The 13,821-nt window shown below is 34.1% G+C and overlaps 1 protein-coding gene across 5 annotated transcripts in view; it reads left to right on the top strand.

The window, feature by feature from the left end:
* The window catches only part of ZNF280D (zinc finger protein 280D), a 53,403-nt gene extending 39,892 nt beyond the window's left edge, over window positions 1-13,511 (top strand). For 2 of the 5 annotated variants that reach the window (XM_014944592.1, XM_014944595.1), the window contains one exon: window positions 9,087-10,957. In XM_014944592.1, coding sequence (XP_014800078.1) covers window positions 9,087-9,720 — 634 coding nt within the window. In that variant the 3' untranslated portion in view covers window positions 9,721-10,957. Of the gene's footprint in view, window positions 1-1,366; window positions 1,413-9,086; window positions 10,958-11,490 lie in introns of those variants that run through there. The other 3 variants (XM_014944593.1, XM_014944596.1, XR_001412343.1) reach the window with 3 other exon arrangements.
* Window positions 13,512-13,821: the final 310 nt, after the last annotated feature.

Below are 13,821 nucleotides of genomic sequence, written 5' to 3' on the forward strand. Positions count from 1 at the left end.
AGATTACTATTTCCAATGTATTTGTTTAAGTTCTTGCATAGAAATCATTAAAGCAATCAAGCTAAGCTAAATATTTGGTGTTGCATTATCTCTTACTGGTATTGCTGCTCATGATTAAATACTTCAGAGTATTTCAAGTCCGTGACCCAAAAAATGTGTTGTCATTTGATTTACCCTGATCATCTTTCTTACTGTTAATTAGATGAGCGTTGTTACAGTGCTATCATAGCAGTTATTTTAAAACAATCCTTTTTTTTTGTAGTTATTTCTGCCCTCTTTTGTTGCAAATGAAGATGTAATAATTAAAATAGTTACTAATAGTTGTTTATACTGCAGTCCAAGTTAGTGTTAGAAGGTCTTTATGTTGTGCTGAAAGTATGTGCTAAAATTCTTCAAAAGGTCTGGTTTTAGCACTGCTTTCTGGGATTGAATTAGGAAAATACATGTGGTAGACAGCAATCTAATAGTAGTATAAATTTTACGAAAAATTTAAGTTGATAATGGCTGTCTACAAGGTACAAAATACATGACAAAAAAACAGCTTTAAGACTCGCTGAGGTTGTGAATCATTTAATATATGATTAATAACATTCTTTAAATATACCAGAGGCAGCACCACACTTCAGCAGATTAAATTTGCCTTTAATGCAGCATCAACAAAGAAGATACAGGCATAAGCAATTTTGAGGGTTTTGCTCAGTTTTTCATAGGAAACCTTTGAAAGGTTAGATTTTATATTAGAACTGATGACTTAACAAGGTTTTGTAGGAGACATACTTTTTGCTATCTCTGCAATAGCATTTTCTTATATAAACACAGAAAATCAATTTTAGTGATGTTGTGATAAGCCATTTAATTAATGTGGTTTTAAAAGTCAATAAATTTAAATAATTTATAGCTCATGTAATGTATAGACTGTGCAGTGAAGGTATTTTGAGGGAAGTTATCTCCTCCAAATAGGAGTTGGAGGTCAGTGGCAATGTTTTACAGTTGCCCTAAAGTAAACTACAGCTGTGTTCTGGGTACTTGGGTTATGGTAGACAATGAAAACAAAACAAAGCTTGTTTTGTGGAATGTTTTTGTTGGGTCATAATGTAGCTTTATGCAGTTTTTAAAAGTGCACATCAGCAATTTTTTCATTTCAGATCGTAAATATTTAAGTCAAGGTTTGGAACACCTTTATGGTGAGGAGGTTATTCAGGTAGAATAGCAATAAGCACTAAAATAAAAGTATCGCTAACCATTTTAAGACTGTTGCTTCCTGGTTTTCATGAGGTGAGATATGGTTGCTTTCTTACTGTAAGTATCTTCATCCTTATCTCTATTTTACCCATACACTATTGAATCTTAATCCATTATCCACTAGGTTAAAGACCGAAATCTCCATTAGAGAGAGAGAAGCTAAGTTGGAGGTAATGTTATTTCTTTTCTCCGCAGAGTCTAACAATATCTCTGAACCTCATAACTTGTTTGAAGATCAAAGACAATTCTTTTCTAACTATATGTATATGGCTGGGTCGTGATGTTCAGAAGACACGTATAGTGTGAAAGTCTAGCTTTCTGTGTTCAACTACAAAAAGATGTGGCATTGTTGGAGGGACACCTTTAGTATGTCTGCCACACCCAGAGATTTCCAGTTTGCAGTCTGTCCATTCTGGTTGATTTCTATGCCAGGCTCCAATGAAAGAATGTTGTAGTTGCCTTTTGTATCTTCATCTCCAGGGAACATGGAAATTGACCTGAAATATAATCTGAGGTAAATATTGACTCTGAGCTGTAATATTTTGAGATTTTTTTTTTTTTTTACTTGTACTTTTCAAAGAGGAAGAGTTTGGAAAGGCTTGAATTTTTTTTTTCTTGAAGCACGTGTACAGATTTTCCATTGCTTTCTGACTCTCAGGAAGCTAAAGGATACATAGTACCTCTTCTTACCTTTTTTGAAAAATATCATCTTTGGATTCTGATTTTACAGAATTGTCTTCTTTAAGAAGTTGTCTTTCCATTGCTCTTTAAAAAAGGCAATCTGCTACAGAAATCCCAACCAGTAAGAGAGTGGGAGAAGGCCTCAGATCTAAAAAAGATTTTTCTTTTAACACTGTTTGCCTACTTTCCAAGACACAAATGGATTGGGAGAGGTTTGCTTTTTTTTTTTAAAGAAGCAATGATTTTGTAGAAATGTGAGAAGACTGTTCATTCAATAGCGTTAAGCAAGATTCTCAAACATACCCAGTAACACCTTTTCTTTCCATAGACTCCATTGCCACTTCAGATGTGTTTTCTCTTAGTTTTTGGTTTGGTTTTTTTTTTTTTTTTTCATCCCATATTGTGTTTCAGCATTATAGAGGATGTGGAATTTGCATTTTTGTTCTCCACTATATTGTGTAACATACTATTTGCTTTCTTTTAGAAATAAAACAAAAAACACAACAACACCACCCCAAAAAATAATCCAACTCGAACTCCCTAGCCCTTACAGTTGGAAAAGATGGAGAATAGAGACAGAATAGGCTACTTTGGTAGCTGTCTGAGCTTACAGAACATCTGAACCAGGACCTTTCAGAAGAGTGAGCTGCTGTTCAGTGTGGTCTGGGCTATGTGGAACCTCTGATTGATTTGTTCCAAGGTGCCATAGAATGCCAGTTACTGTGCTGCAGCCAGATGCTCGACATTTGGGCTGTTTGTTGAAATACACAGCAAAAGGTCAAAGGACAGACCTGTAGGGTGCTGAAGAACCAAAAATATAAATTGATGAAGCAGGTTGCTTAAAAACATAGCATTTAAAACTTGGAGAAATAAGTCAGGAAATCTTCCTTTCCTGGTAGTTCCTAGAGGGGAATGCAGTCAGCCAGGGCACAGAAGGATGGTGGATGATGAAGGAGGTTCTGTAGTAGTAAGTACAGTGCAGTAATTTTAAGTTGGAAAGTGTTTCTTAGCATGGGTTGTATATGTATGGGTTTTGTGTGACAGAAATATAACCAACTATGATAGAAGTTTAGCAAAAGGTATTTTAGAAGATAGAATAAGCTCAACTTTACAATACAATTTTAAAATGCTTGCTGCATAATTTGGCCTTATTGAAACAACATAAGCCACCTCTGAGGAAAAAAAATACTATGCTAAAAGTATGCAGCATTGTTTGCACAGTTTTAAATATTTAAAAGGTTGTGATACAAATAATCATTTTAAATGTTTGTCTTCATATATAGCGACCTTTTCTATTTTAAAATAAAAACTAACTTATACTTGTATTCAAACAGGAAAAAAAAAGTTTAATTTCTTAATTTCCTAAATGAGAATAAGATTATATGTGCAAGATGTCCTGTAGCATAGGAGATGCTTTTAGAAGACTGGTGTGGCTGTTGCTAAATGGCAGTTTTCGGTCACCTGCTTTGGTGCTGTTCTAAAAATAGGTGTAAAAAAATGTCTTTTGTTCATTTTGTTTAGGTTCAAGGAGTTATTTCCCTGGGAAAGGTGTATTTTGTTAGGAATCTTCTTTATACTTACACTTAATGTAGTAGCATCTGCAGGGCTAAAACACTGTAATGCTTAAAAAATGTACTTGCCTCAACTTTGGTTTTTTTGCTTTTCCTTGGCTTTTATTGCTTTTTTTTTTTTTCCTAGCAAAACACAAGTTAAGTTGAGATTATTTTTTTCTCCTCCAAATAAAAATCTTCATTGACTTAGTTTGCATCCTATTCAGTAAGGGATAATTGAAATTATGTATTTGAAAAAGGCTACAAGAGTTGCTTTAAAGTTTCGCTTTGTTTCTGGTTCTGTTTTGTTGGGCTTTTATTAAGTTGGAAGACTTGGCAGGCATCTATACTAAGATCCATGCTCAATCTCTACTACATAGTAGATTTATGGGAATGTATTTATGCAACTTTATATTGTAATCAGTTGCTCACGAATGTAAAATAAAAGAAATATCATTAATTATTACAGAAAATTTCAAGACCTAGTATATCTGAAGGAAAAACAGAAACTCCAACTTTTGAAAGGTAAATACAATGATCAGCTGCATCTTGAAATCAGGTACATAAGATAGCACACACTGTGTTATTTCTCAGATAATTGGACAAAAGTATTTAATTAGTATTTACATAATGTGCATTTTTATGATAGAAAATTTGGAATGGCGATCATTATGTACTTACTCAACAAGACATGTAGAATTTAGGTTCCAAGAGTCAAAACACATTTTTAGTAAAGCTTCAACTGCAAATTAGTCAAAATTAATAAGCCATTAAATAAATTGTACAGATTGTTAAAAGAAGCCTTTTTTATAACATTGCATAGGAGTTACCAGTATTACTGGAACAATCGGGTAACGATTTTAAAATACGGTATTCGATATTCATTTAGGTCTTTAAAGACCTGTGTCATTTGTGGAAGGCATACTCAACCAAATTCTTAGCAGAGCAAATATGTGAGATTGTTAAGTAACTATCAGTTATATCTCTACGCTTAAAAGATATGCAAAATTGTAGAATTTTTAATGTCAATCTAGGGAAACAATTGAAATCTTATACATTTCTTTTGGCACATATTGTGGGCAGACTTCATATAATAATTCTAAATTATTAGTCCAGATCCCACAGCCTGAAGTGTCTTATTCTAGGTAGTAATCTTTCACAATTATTGGTGTAAATGTAACCTTTAAAAGCTTAGTCAAAGCATAATTGTGGTTACTTGTTATATATGCAGTTAGTGCCTCACCAAAAAAAAAAAGGCAAGCAAACTACTTTAAGAGTCTCTCTGTAGGTTACTTTTCTTCTTAGAAAATGTTCTGCTTTATCTCTCTTTGTTCTAGTCACACGCAGTGTGGGCCAAATAATTTGAAATTTTACTTTCACTTAAAATACTTGCTTAAGAATTGAAACTAAATGGTTCAGGTATCGGAAGCCAACTTTTGTCTTTAAGCTGCAGATTAGTAAACAGTCTCTGTAATTTTAATTGAATATGATGTACTACTTTCTCCTATACTTGTGTTTAAGTAGATGAAAAAAATTTAATATGTAAATCTGTTCTGTATTTTCTGTTAGAAGTACTTTATGGGCTTTAAGACAGGCATCTGGACTATTGTAGCTCTAGCACCAGATATTCTCAGTCCTCAAACACTTTTCTCTGTTATTAAGTAAAGGTAGTTATGTTGATATTAACAAGTAATTAGTGCTGCAGGAGCAGATCAGTAGATGAAAGCAGTTGATTCTGCGAATCTGGCATCTTCCCTGCACTGTGTTTGGGAGTTGTTATTTTAGACCAGATTTGTGTTCCCTGGACAGAGTGCCTGTACCGTGCACATCGTCAGAGCTGTGCAGAACATCCGTTGTTGGTTTGGACTCTTGAGGACCCAGTTCCTTAAGGAGTTGGATCACTTGTGGATGAATGCTTCCAGTTCATTTTCCTCAAAAAGAAATCTAGTTTGCATACCCCAGTACTGCTCTGTCAACCAAACCAGTATGTGAGAACAATTAAAGAATGTGCCTCAAAACCATGATGTAGTTTCACCCCAAACTGTTAATGTAAATTGTAACGTTAAGAGCTGTAATACAGGTTTTGTTACCTTGGAAGAACTTTTCCACAGCCTGAAGGTATGTGTGTTTGCACTTATTTTGCAACTACTCTGTATGCAGATGTGTAAGTGTGGCCTGTTTATAGTTCTGTTGTGAAGTTGTATGGTTTTTTTCTTTCTTGCTGTAGAATTTTTCCCTGAATTATTTTTAAAATTGTAATACAAAATAATAAAATAAATAAAGTTAAGTTAATATGTCTAGCAAAGAAAATTAAAGTTACCAGGATTTTAAAGCAAAAATGCCTCACTTGGCCCCCAAATCTTACCTTTTTCTATACAGGGAGAAATAGAAAAAAAATCACTTTAATTTCTAGGTTTCTGTAGCTTGGGATAGATACACGTTTGCACAGAGTAGACTCATCTCTTGGATTCAAAATTATAGCTTGCGTTACTCCCTTGAAGTAGTCTTATTCCAAAACCTGACTTCATATGGGCAATACAGCAGCTAGTTCATGAGTATAAGCTCTTACTTGATATTCTAGCCACGGTTTGTATCATGCTTTAGAAAATTGGTTCATTGTTTTCATGAAACAAGTCAATTTTGCATTCTAACTGTTCACTGAAATCCTTCTTTCCATATAATACAGTTATTTTCATTCTCTCATTTTCCAGTCTTTTTGATGCCTGAATTTTTACTTTTCTTACAGTTTGCACATAGAGTAGTAAGAGTACATTTCATTCCTAATACTGGATGGAAGGCTATTCTTTTCCAGTTACTGACTTACTAACAGAATGATTTCTTTAAATCCTATATTATTTTTCTCTTCATTGATGGATTTTAGTGCATGGCAATTGCTAGGTTTTGTTTATTAATCTCCAGTTCTCAGCAGAGGTAAATTAATTGGAGAATTGTTTTATCTAAATGAACTTACTGTTGTGCTTAGTGATCTAAAAGATCACTGTTCCCTGTGGATAATTGTTTTTGTGATGGTGATTGTTGTGCAAACACTTGTTCAATTTTATTTTTATACTCTTGTTTTCTTGGTATAAATGACTCACAGGAAGGTATGCTTATGAGAAACAGCATGTTTCTGTGTGAGAAATGAATATATAGAGATTTTTCTTCCTTTTTTTCCCCTACTTCCTCTCCTTCCCTTCCTGTGTTTTCCCAAAAATGGTGAGAATGAGAGGCAGGGTTTGGATGAAGGTGGGATTTTGGTTACTAGGAGGTGAGGAAGACTGTCATGGATTCCTCTGGTATGTTAAGGGCAGATATTTGTCTTTTGAAACATTTCTCGGGCTGAATCTTGAGAGTGTGTGTGTACATATATGTAATCCATCCAGTTTTGGATGTGTGTGGAAACACTGCTCTGTGTGTGCTAATGAGGCATTCGTCATCCCTCTATTTAAAATTATGGGGTTTTTTTGCATATCTGTGTTTAAAACTTCCCACATAAAGCATAATACTGTGCTTGTTAACTCTACAACTATACCTCACCCTCAAGCTGCTTGTTGAAAAGTAGTAGCTAAAGGTCATGTATATACACTGTTTCATAAAGAGTTGACTGGATTTTCATATAAAAACAATTTAAATATTTATTAGCATTTATACAGCTCTGTATAGCTTAAGTGTTTCTCTGGAGTAGATTAGGTAATTAGGAACAGTTATGGCAAGACAGGTTATGTCAGCCACAGCTGATGAGTGGTTCTGAGCGTTGCCTTTTGTGCTGGAACTTAGTCTTGAGTTTTCCCTCAAATATTACCTGTTTTCCCTTTTTTTTTTTTTAAAAGAGGTTGGCCAATCTCCTGAGCTTATTCCTTATTATGAATGAAAAATCAGTGTAACACAATGAAAAGATTCTTATGACTATCTCAGTGATCAGTAAGATTTCACCACTCAAGGATGTCTCAGCAGTCTCTTATCCCTACTCAAAATATTCCTCCAACTTAAATTTGAAGTACAAAATGGAATATTTTTCAATTAGTTTATTTAAATGAAAGTAAAATTTGAAAACGGATTTCTTAATGTTTGTCTTACATAGCACCTCTTCCAGAATAACCATGTTCTGTAGAACTCAATATTATTTAGCATATAAGCAAATCACATGATTTGTTCTAAATTCCTGAGCCAGTCAATGTGTCTAGATGTTCAGCTTGAAAATATATCACAAAAACACAGCATCAGGAAATCTGTTATTCCTTTTACGAGTCCTGGAGGTGTCTGTTGCTTAGGTAATGTTGAAAGTGGTTTTACCCAAAAAATATTTCAAACCATTTTTTAAACTATTTGAAGAAATAATAAAGTACAAATTCATTTTGATTACTGAGGTACTTGGTAATATTATATCTCACATCTTTTGTCTGCATATCACTGTTCAGAGACTACTTTCAATTTGTTTTAAAGTTTAATGTTAATTTGGGAGACTTGCTCCTAATTTCACTTCCTATATAGAATTTATGTCTGAAATCAGACCAACTGTTGTTCTTCCATCTTCCCCCCCGCGTTCTTTGTCTGTCACCATCACCATTTTAGATAACTTGAGCTACTTCTCATTCTGAAAAATTTTGAATGAGCTAGAAATTGTACTAAACTTTTATCAAATTTAAATCTTGAGCTCTGTCATTGAAAGGATGGGAGAAGCTGGTGATCCTGTAACAAATGAAGAGATGAAGTAGAAACTACTATTTAGAATTTTGAATATGAAAATATGAGCAAATTGCATATAACAATATGACCAGACTATTTGGTAGTTTTGTGGGTACATATGGCATTCGAAGTACACAGTTCAATCTTTCATTGGAGTATTCTGATTTTTTTCTTTTTTTTTGTCCTGGTCACCCTGAAGCACTGCATGCATGTGGTTTTATTTAAATAATGCAAGGTTTAAGCAACCACTTTGTCTACTTAGTTCATACGCTGTGGTTTAGATTTTATTATACAGTAAGATTCCCAGTTTTACTTGCATAATTCAGTACTGATCTGTATTTCCTGTTTATAAACATAGAGTTTTACTCTGAAAAGTGACTGAAAACGTTGCTTCACAGATTCACTTTTTCAGTGGATCCAAATTTGTAGTTGCTGAATTAAATTTTTGATTTAAGTTAATTTCGGTTTCCAACTGTTAGCTTTTTTCCTCACTTGACGCTCATTAGTTTTGCAGAGTCAGTTTAACAGTATAAAGCTACCAACTGGCTTCTTTTTCTTGCACATCATCGAGTTTCCAAGTAGTTGTATCTGCATCTCTGTTGAAGAGGCTGTGCAGGTAGAGGAACTTACATGGAATTTGCCAAAATCCAATGTTGTCACACAAAGGGGACAACTTAACTTTCCTTTCTGGCGATGAAATGCAAGAACTTAGGAGTATGAATTGGATGCTAAATACAAAGCTGAGTTTGTAAATAGGTAAGAAGAATGCAGCTGTTAATTAAATTCAGATCATCTTGCTGTGAAAATTTGTGAGAAATACCATATAGGGAGTCTATAACACCACTTCCTGAATGTCACTTTGCAGAGTACAGCCATGTGTTGTTTTATTTCATTTGTTACAAAAATAACTTGTTTTGTTTTTTTCAGCAAACAAGAGCATGAGTCTTCAGACAAAACAAAAGAATACAATAGAAATCAAACTAAAAAAGTTGGATCAATTGAAACGAGTGAAGAAAACTCATCATTGTCAACTACAGAAAACGTTACTAGTTTGGAACTCCCTGACAGCAGCTCAAAGAATTCTTTGCATGAGAAAGGAGCATGTTGTGATTCAGATAATAACAAACAATTGATAGATGAGAAACAAAAATGTATTAATGATGAAAGTGAGTTGAAAAATTGCCAAAGCTCAGATAATGTTATCTTGAATGAGCAGACTAAAGTACATAGCTTGGATGAAACTACACTTTCCGCAATGAACGCAAGGGACTTAAAACTAACATTGGGTGAAGATGTTAGTTTTGAGCAGTTCTTAAGAAAAAGAGATGAACCTGAATCCGTTAGTTCAGACATTAGTGAACAAGGCAGTATTCATTTGGAGCCTTTGACTCCATCAGAGGTACTAGAGCATGAAGCTACTGAAATTCTTCAAAAAGGTAATGTTGCACCTTCAAAAAAAGCTGGACAACTCTCTGAACAAACAGATGAGACTTCTAAAGAAAGCAGTCCCAGCAGAATGGAAACAACTGTAAACAAGACAGATGAAAATGAAGCAAGCTGAAATTAAGTTAATTTTATTGTTTGTTATAAACAATGGTAAGAACACCATGGACCATTCCTGATGAGTGTGCTCATTGATGCTAATCATTAAAAATAAAAGAGCTGATGGTGGGGGGGAGGGGGAGAGGAGGAATGGGGGAAAGAGAGGGACACTTCTGGGAAGTTTTGCCTATGAAGATAGCAAGATAGGATGTGTGTATACATACAATGGAATTAACTAAATTTACAGAAGATAACGTGTTCAAATATATCTTCCTGTCTCTCGGATGTGATATATCTTATTAGATTGACATTTGAAAGGATGAATGAATTCTAATTTTTATAGTTAACTAGCCCAAGAAAAGATGATTTGTTTGCCAAGAAAATATTTTTTTAAATCCTTCCATATGAATATCATTAAACAGTGGAAATCAGTATGAATTCACTTCTGATGCTGAAATGGAGCACACTTATAATGATGGTTATTGGTCTGCTGATAATCTGGGTAAACATAACCCTTTGGATTTGGTGTCACATTCCCGTCTCTAAAAGCATGTAAACAGAATTATATGAATCTATGCACCTCTGTACAGGTGTAATCCTGCCAGGCTGTAAGCTTACCTTAATAAACTTTCAGTGAAAGTGGAATTATTACAATAAAAAGATATATTTGTGGGATTTTCATTGTGCAGGCTGTGCAGAGATACCGAACATAATTGTATAAAGTAGAACATACTGCTAAAAGCACTGTAGCTGTTAGGCTTATACCATTGTTTTAATTATTCTTAGCCGTAGACCTATAGGAATGGTCTGTAAGTCACACCAAAGTACGGTTTAATGTAAAAACTGTTTGAGGGAAAAAGAAGGAAACCCCCAAACTGGAAACACCAACTGGCGCATGCATTCTGCCATTTTGCAGCTGATACTGCCTAACTGTTACAAAAACAACACGAGCATAGAAGTAGAATTGTACAGTTCAATTTCAGGACTTTTTATAGTCTAAATTGTGTACAGAAAAATGGCTGCTGGTTTTGGTTTGGTTTTTTGTTTTGGTTTTTTTTTGTCTTTTATTTAGCAGCTAGATGTAGGAATGCATATGATTAATGGTAGCTTACTCTTATGACTTCGTTGCTCCATTTGAAACCTTCAGAATGTGCTTTTGACTTTCAGTTTTGTTTCTAATGAATGTTAAATGTTTTGGACAGCTGTTAAAGCACTGCTGTAAATTATTACTTTTTGAGTAAATATTTGCAACAAAATTTTGTCTTTGTGCATAATTTTATGCTCAGCTTAAAACTTTGGGCATAGTCTTCACACTTTTTTTTTTTTTTTTTTTTTTTTTTTAAATTTTTTTTTTTTTTTTTTTTTTTCTTCAAGATTTAGTGACAGTTCCCAAAAACTATTGCATTTTAGACTTGTGATTTTGAGACTTAATGGGGGATTTTTTTGTTCGGTTGGGGTTTTGGGGTGGGTTCTTTTTTTTAGAATTAAATGAGCAAGTGCCTATGCATAAACATGTTTTTGTAGCTGTCTATAGTGGTAAGATGTGCTAACTTCTGCAGATTATATAGAGATATTTTTCTGGGCCATCAGCATGCAATTGAAGTCTACTCTGTCCCCTTAGGTTAACTGGGCTCAGCTGCTAAATAAATCTAATCAGCAACAGTATTAAAATTTAGAAACCATCCTCTAAATAAACTACATCAATCTCAACATCTCAAAAATTGCTTCAAACTCTAAAGAGTTGTATGACTTAAATTTTGAATTGCATCTTGATTTTTCGTCCACGCAGGTTTAGAAGACTTTTAGAAAGAAAAGTGGAACAGTTTACATAGTCTCAGCTCTTCAAGATCTGCCACTTTAAGAACTTCAAATCACAAGACACACGAAACAGCTGACAGCAATAAATTGCAGTATTGTTTTGTTCTTTAAAGATTTTAGTGAAAACGTTAACTCAGTATGATTAACCAGTCCGATGTCTTCATGCATGTACACGTGGAAGATTACAAAATACAGCATCACAATGAGGACAGTTTAAAGGACTTAATCAGTTATGGAACTTGATGTGTATGTTACTGAAGGAGTTCCTGAATGCATCTGTGTTTAAACCCAGAGAAACCTTTACAGTATTTTAAATCTGATTGATCTTCCATGAAAATGATATATTTTGAAAAACGCCATGGTATGTGGTGTTGGAAAAGATTAGATTCAACTGGAACCAGTTGTATGATACTTGCTTGTAAATTCCTCACATTTGTCTTTTATTATGTAATTAATTTTTTTAAACATTTACCGGTTTAGTAATAAGAACTTGGAAGGATTTGGCCACTCACTGTTGAGAAAAGTTGGAAAATAAAACTGAGATTGAAAAATCTGCGTATTTGGCAGATGCATATATATTTTCTCAGATAATATGTAAAGCATTGCTTGTTTCAAACCATGTAGAGAATGCTTATAGAAAAGGTAATGTTAGGTATAAAACACACAAATATGTAGTAGCCTTTCCAAAGGAAGAGGTGAGAGATAACTAGATTGTTCTAGCAAGACTGTCAGACAGCTTTAAATGGGCAAGTAAGGCGTATCATGGAAACAGTGACATGGTATTTTTGTGAGGAAGAAAAACAAATTCATTACAATTTTTGCTACAGGAAGTGATACATCTGCTGACTAAACACTGTAGGAGACTGCATAATTGTGAAGGTTAATCATGTTATTTGGGAGATTTCCTAGAGATAAGTTAAATTGGGACTTTTTGCTGAAGTCACTCCAGAAGGTCAAGTTACCTTTGAATGCATTTTGAGTTATTTGAGCTCAGCTGCACATAATTCAGTTTTTTGTTTGTTTCGGAGTTGTTTAGAAGTCTTTTTTATCCATCCAGCCATCAGTAGTTTTTATTCTGTACCACCTCTTTTTTTGTACTTAGGATGATGGTTTATCTCAAGTTTTCATTGCCTTATCAAAAAGCAGTAACTTAAAGTTCATTCTTGGTATCCATCCATTCACCATTTCCCCTTATCTCAAGAGAGTTACCATAGTTACTTGAATAATCATTTCAGATTGCTTATATAACATTTATTCTTAATTTTAATGGAAGACTGATGTCATTATTATCGTATGGTCAGTGACCGCTGAGTTACTTAGAGCTTCCTCAAGTGCAGCTGGTGACTCAGTTTGCATTGTGCAGTTTGGGAAAGAAACTTTGATTTACCTGCGGTTCAGTTTTTCTTTAGCAGAAAGGATGAGTAAACCCAGGGGACAGAAATCAGAGGAAATCATAGCACGTACTGAGTTGTACATACTGGGTGATGTGTTTTAAACAAGAAAATTTCTATAACAAAACCATGTCCATTTCTCTTTTCATGGAAATGGGGAGAGAAAGAGAACCCTGGGAAATAGGTATTAAATCATGTTCTGTGGTGCTTTACTGCCAGAAGGCATTAGAAACTGAAGGTCAGGGTAAAAAATCTTGAACAACACTTGGTATTCTGCAAAACCTTAAATACAAGATCTCAAAGCTTTTCTGCAGGCATTAAGCATTGTTATTTATATGCTGGCGTGTAGAAAGCAGTTATTTTTTTATGCTGTAGCATATACTACTATTCCACCAAAGACTGTGGCCGTAGGCTGTCACAGTAGAGTTTTGTTAGAGACTGTTTAGATTTTGTGTAGGGGAAATTTTATACCTGATTGTTTTTGTTTTGTTTTCATTAGTGCTTGATTTTTGAGGCTTGTGAGCTTACTTTACCTAGTTGCATCCTGTATTATTTTGATGTACGCTTAATATGCCTCTAATAAAAAAAAAATTGGTAAGTATGTTTTATGATTGCTTGAATGATTTTTTGCTTTTAATAAAACCTTTACTTTAGTTTTAACATAGCTCAAAAGGACAGTTCTCAGATGAAGCCCAGCATGCTGTCTGAATGTCACATTTGTAGACATAATTTTTTCTCTTTAATTTTTCCCTATTAATTCAGTGCTAAAAGGGAAAGTATGTTGACTGGTCTTTCATATTAGTTTACAGACACTATGCAGAAGGTTCTTTGCTGTGTTCCTTTGAGTTTTGGATCACTGTTCTAGCTCTAAGGCACTTAATTAAAATTTTGTCTTCTGTCATTTCATTAAC

Source organism: Calidris pugnax, unplaced genomic scaffold, assembly GCF_001431845.1.
Source record: "Calidris pugnax isolate Ruff unplaced genomic scaffold, ASM143184v1 scaffold70, whole genome shotgun sequence".
Taxonomy (NCBI): Eukaryota; Metazoa; Chordata; class Aves; order Charadriiformes; family Scolopacidae; genus Calidris; species Calidris pugnax.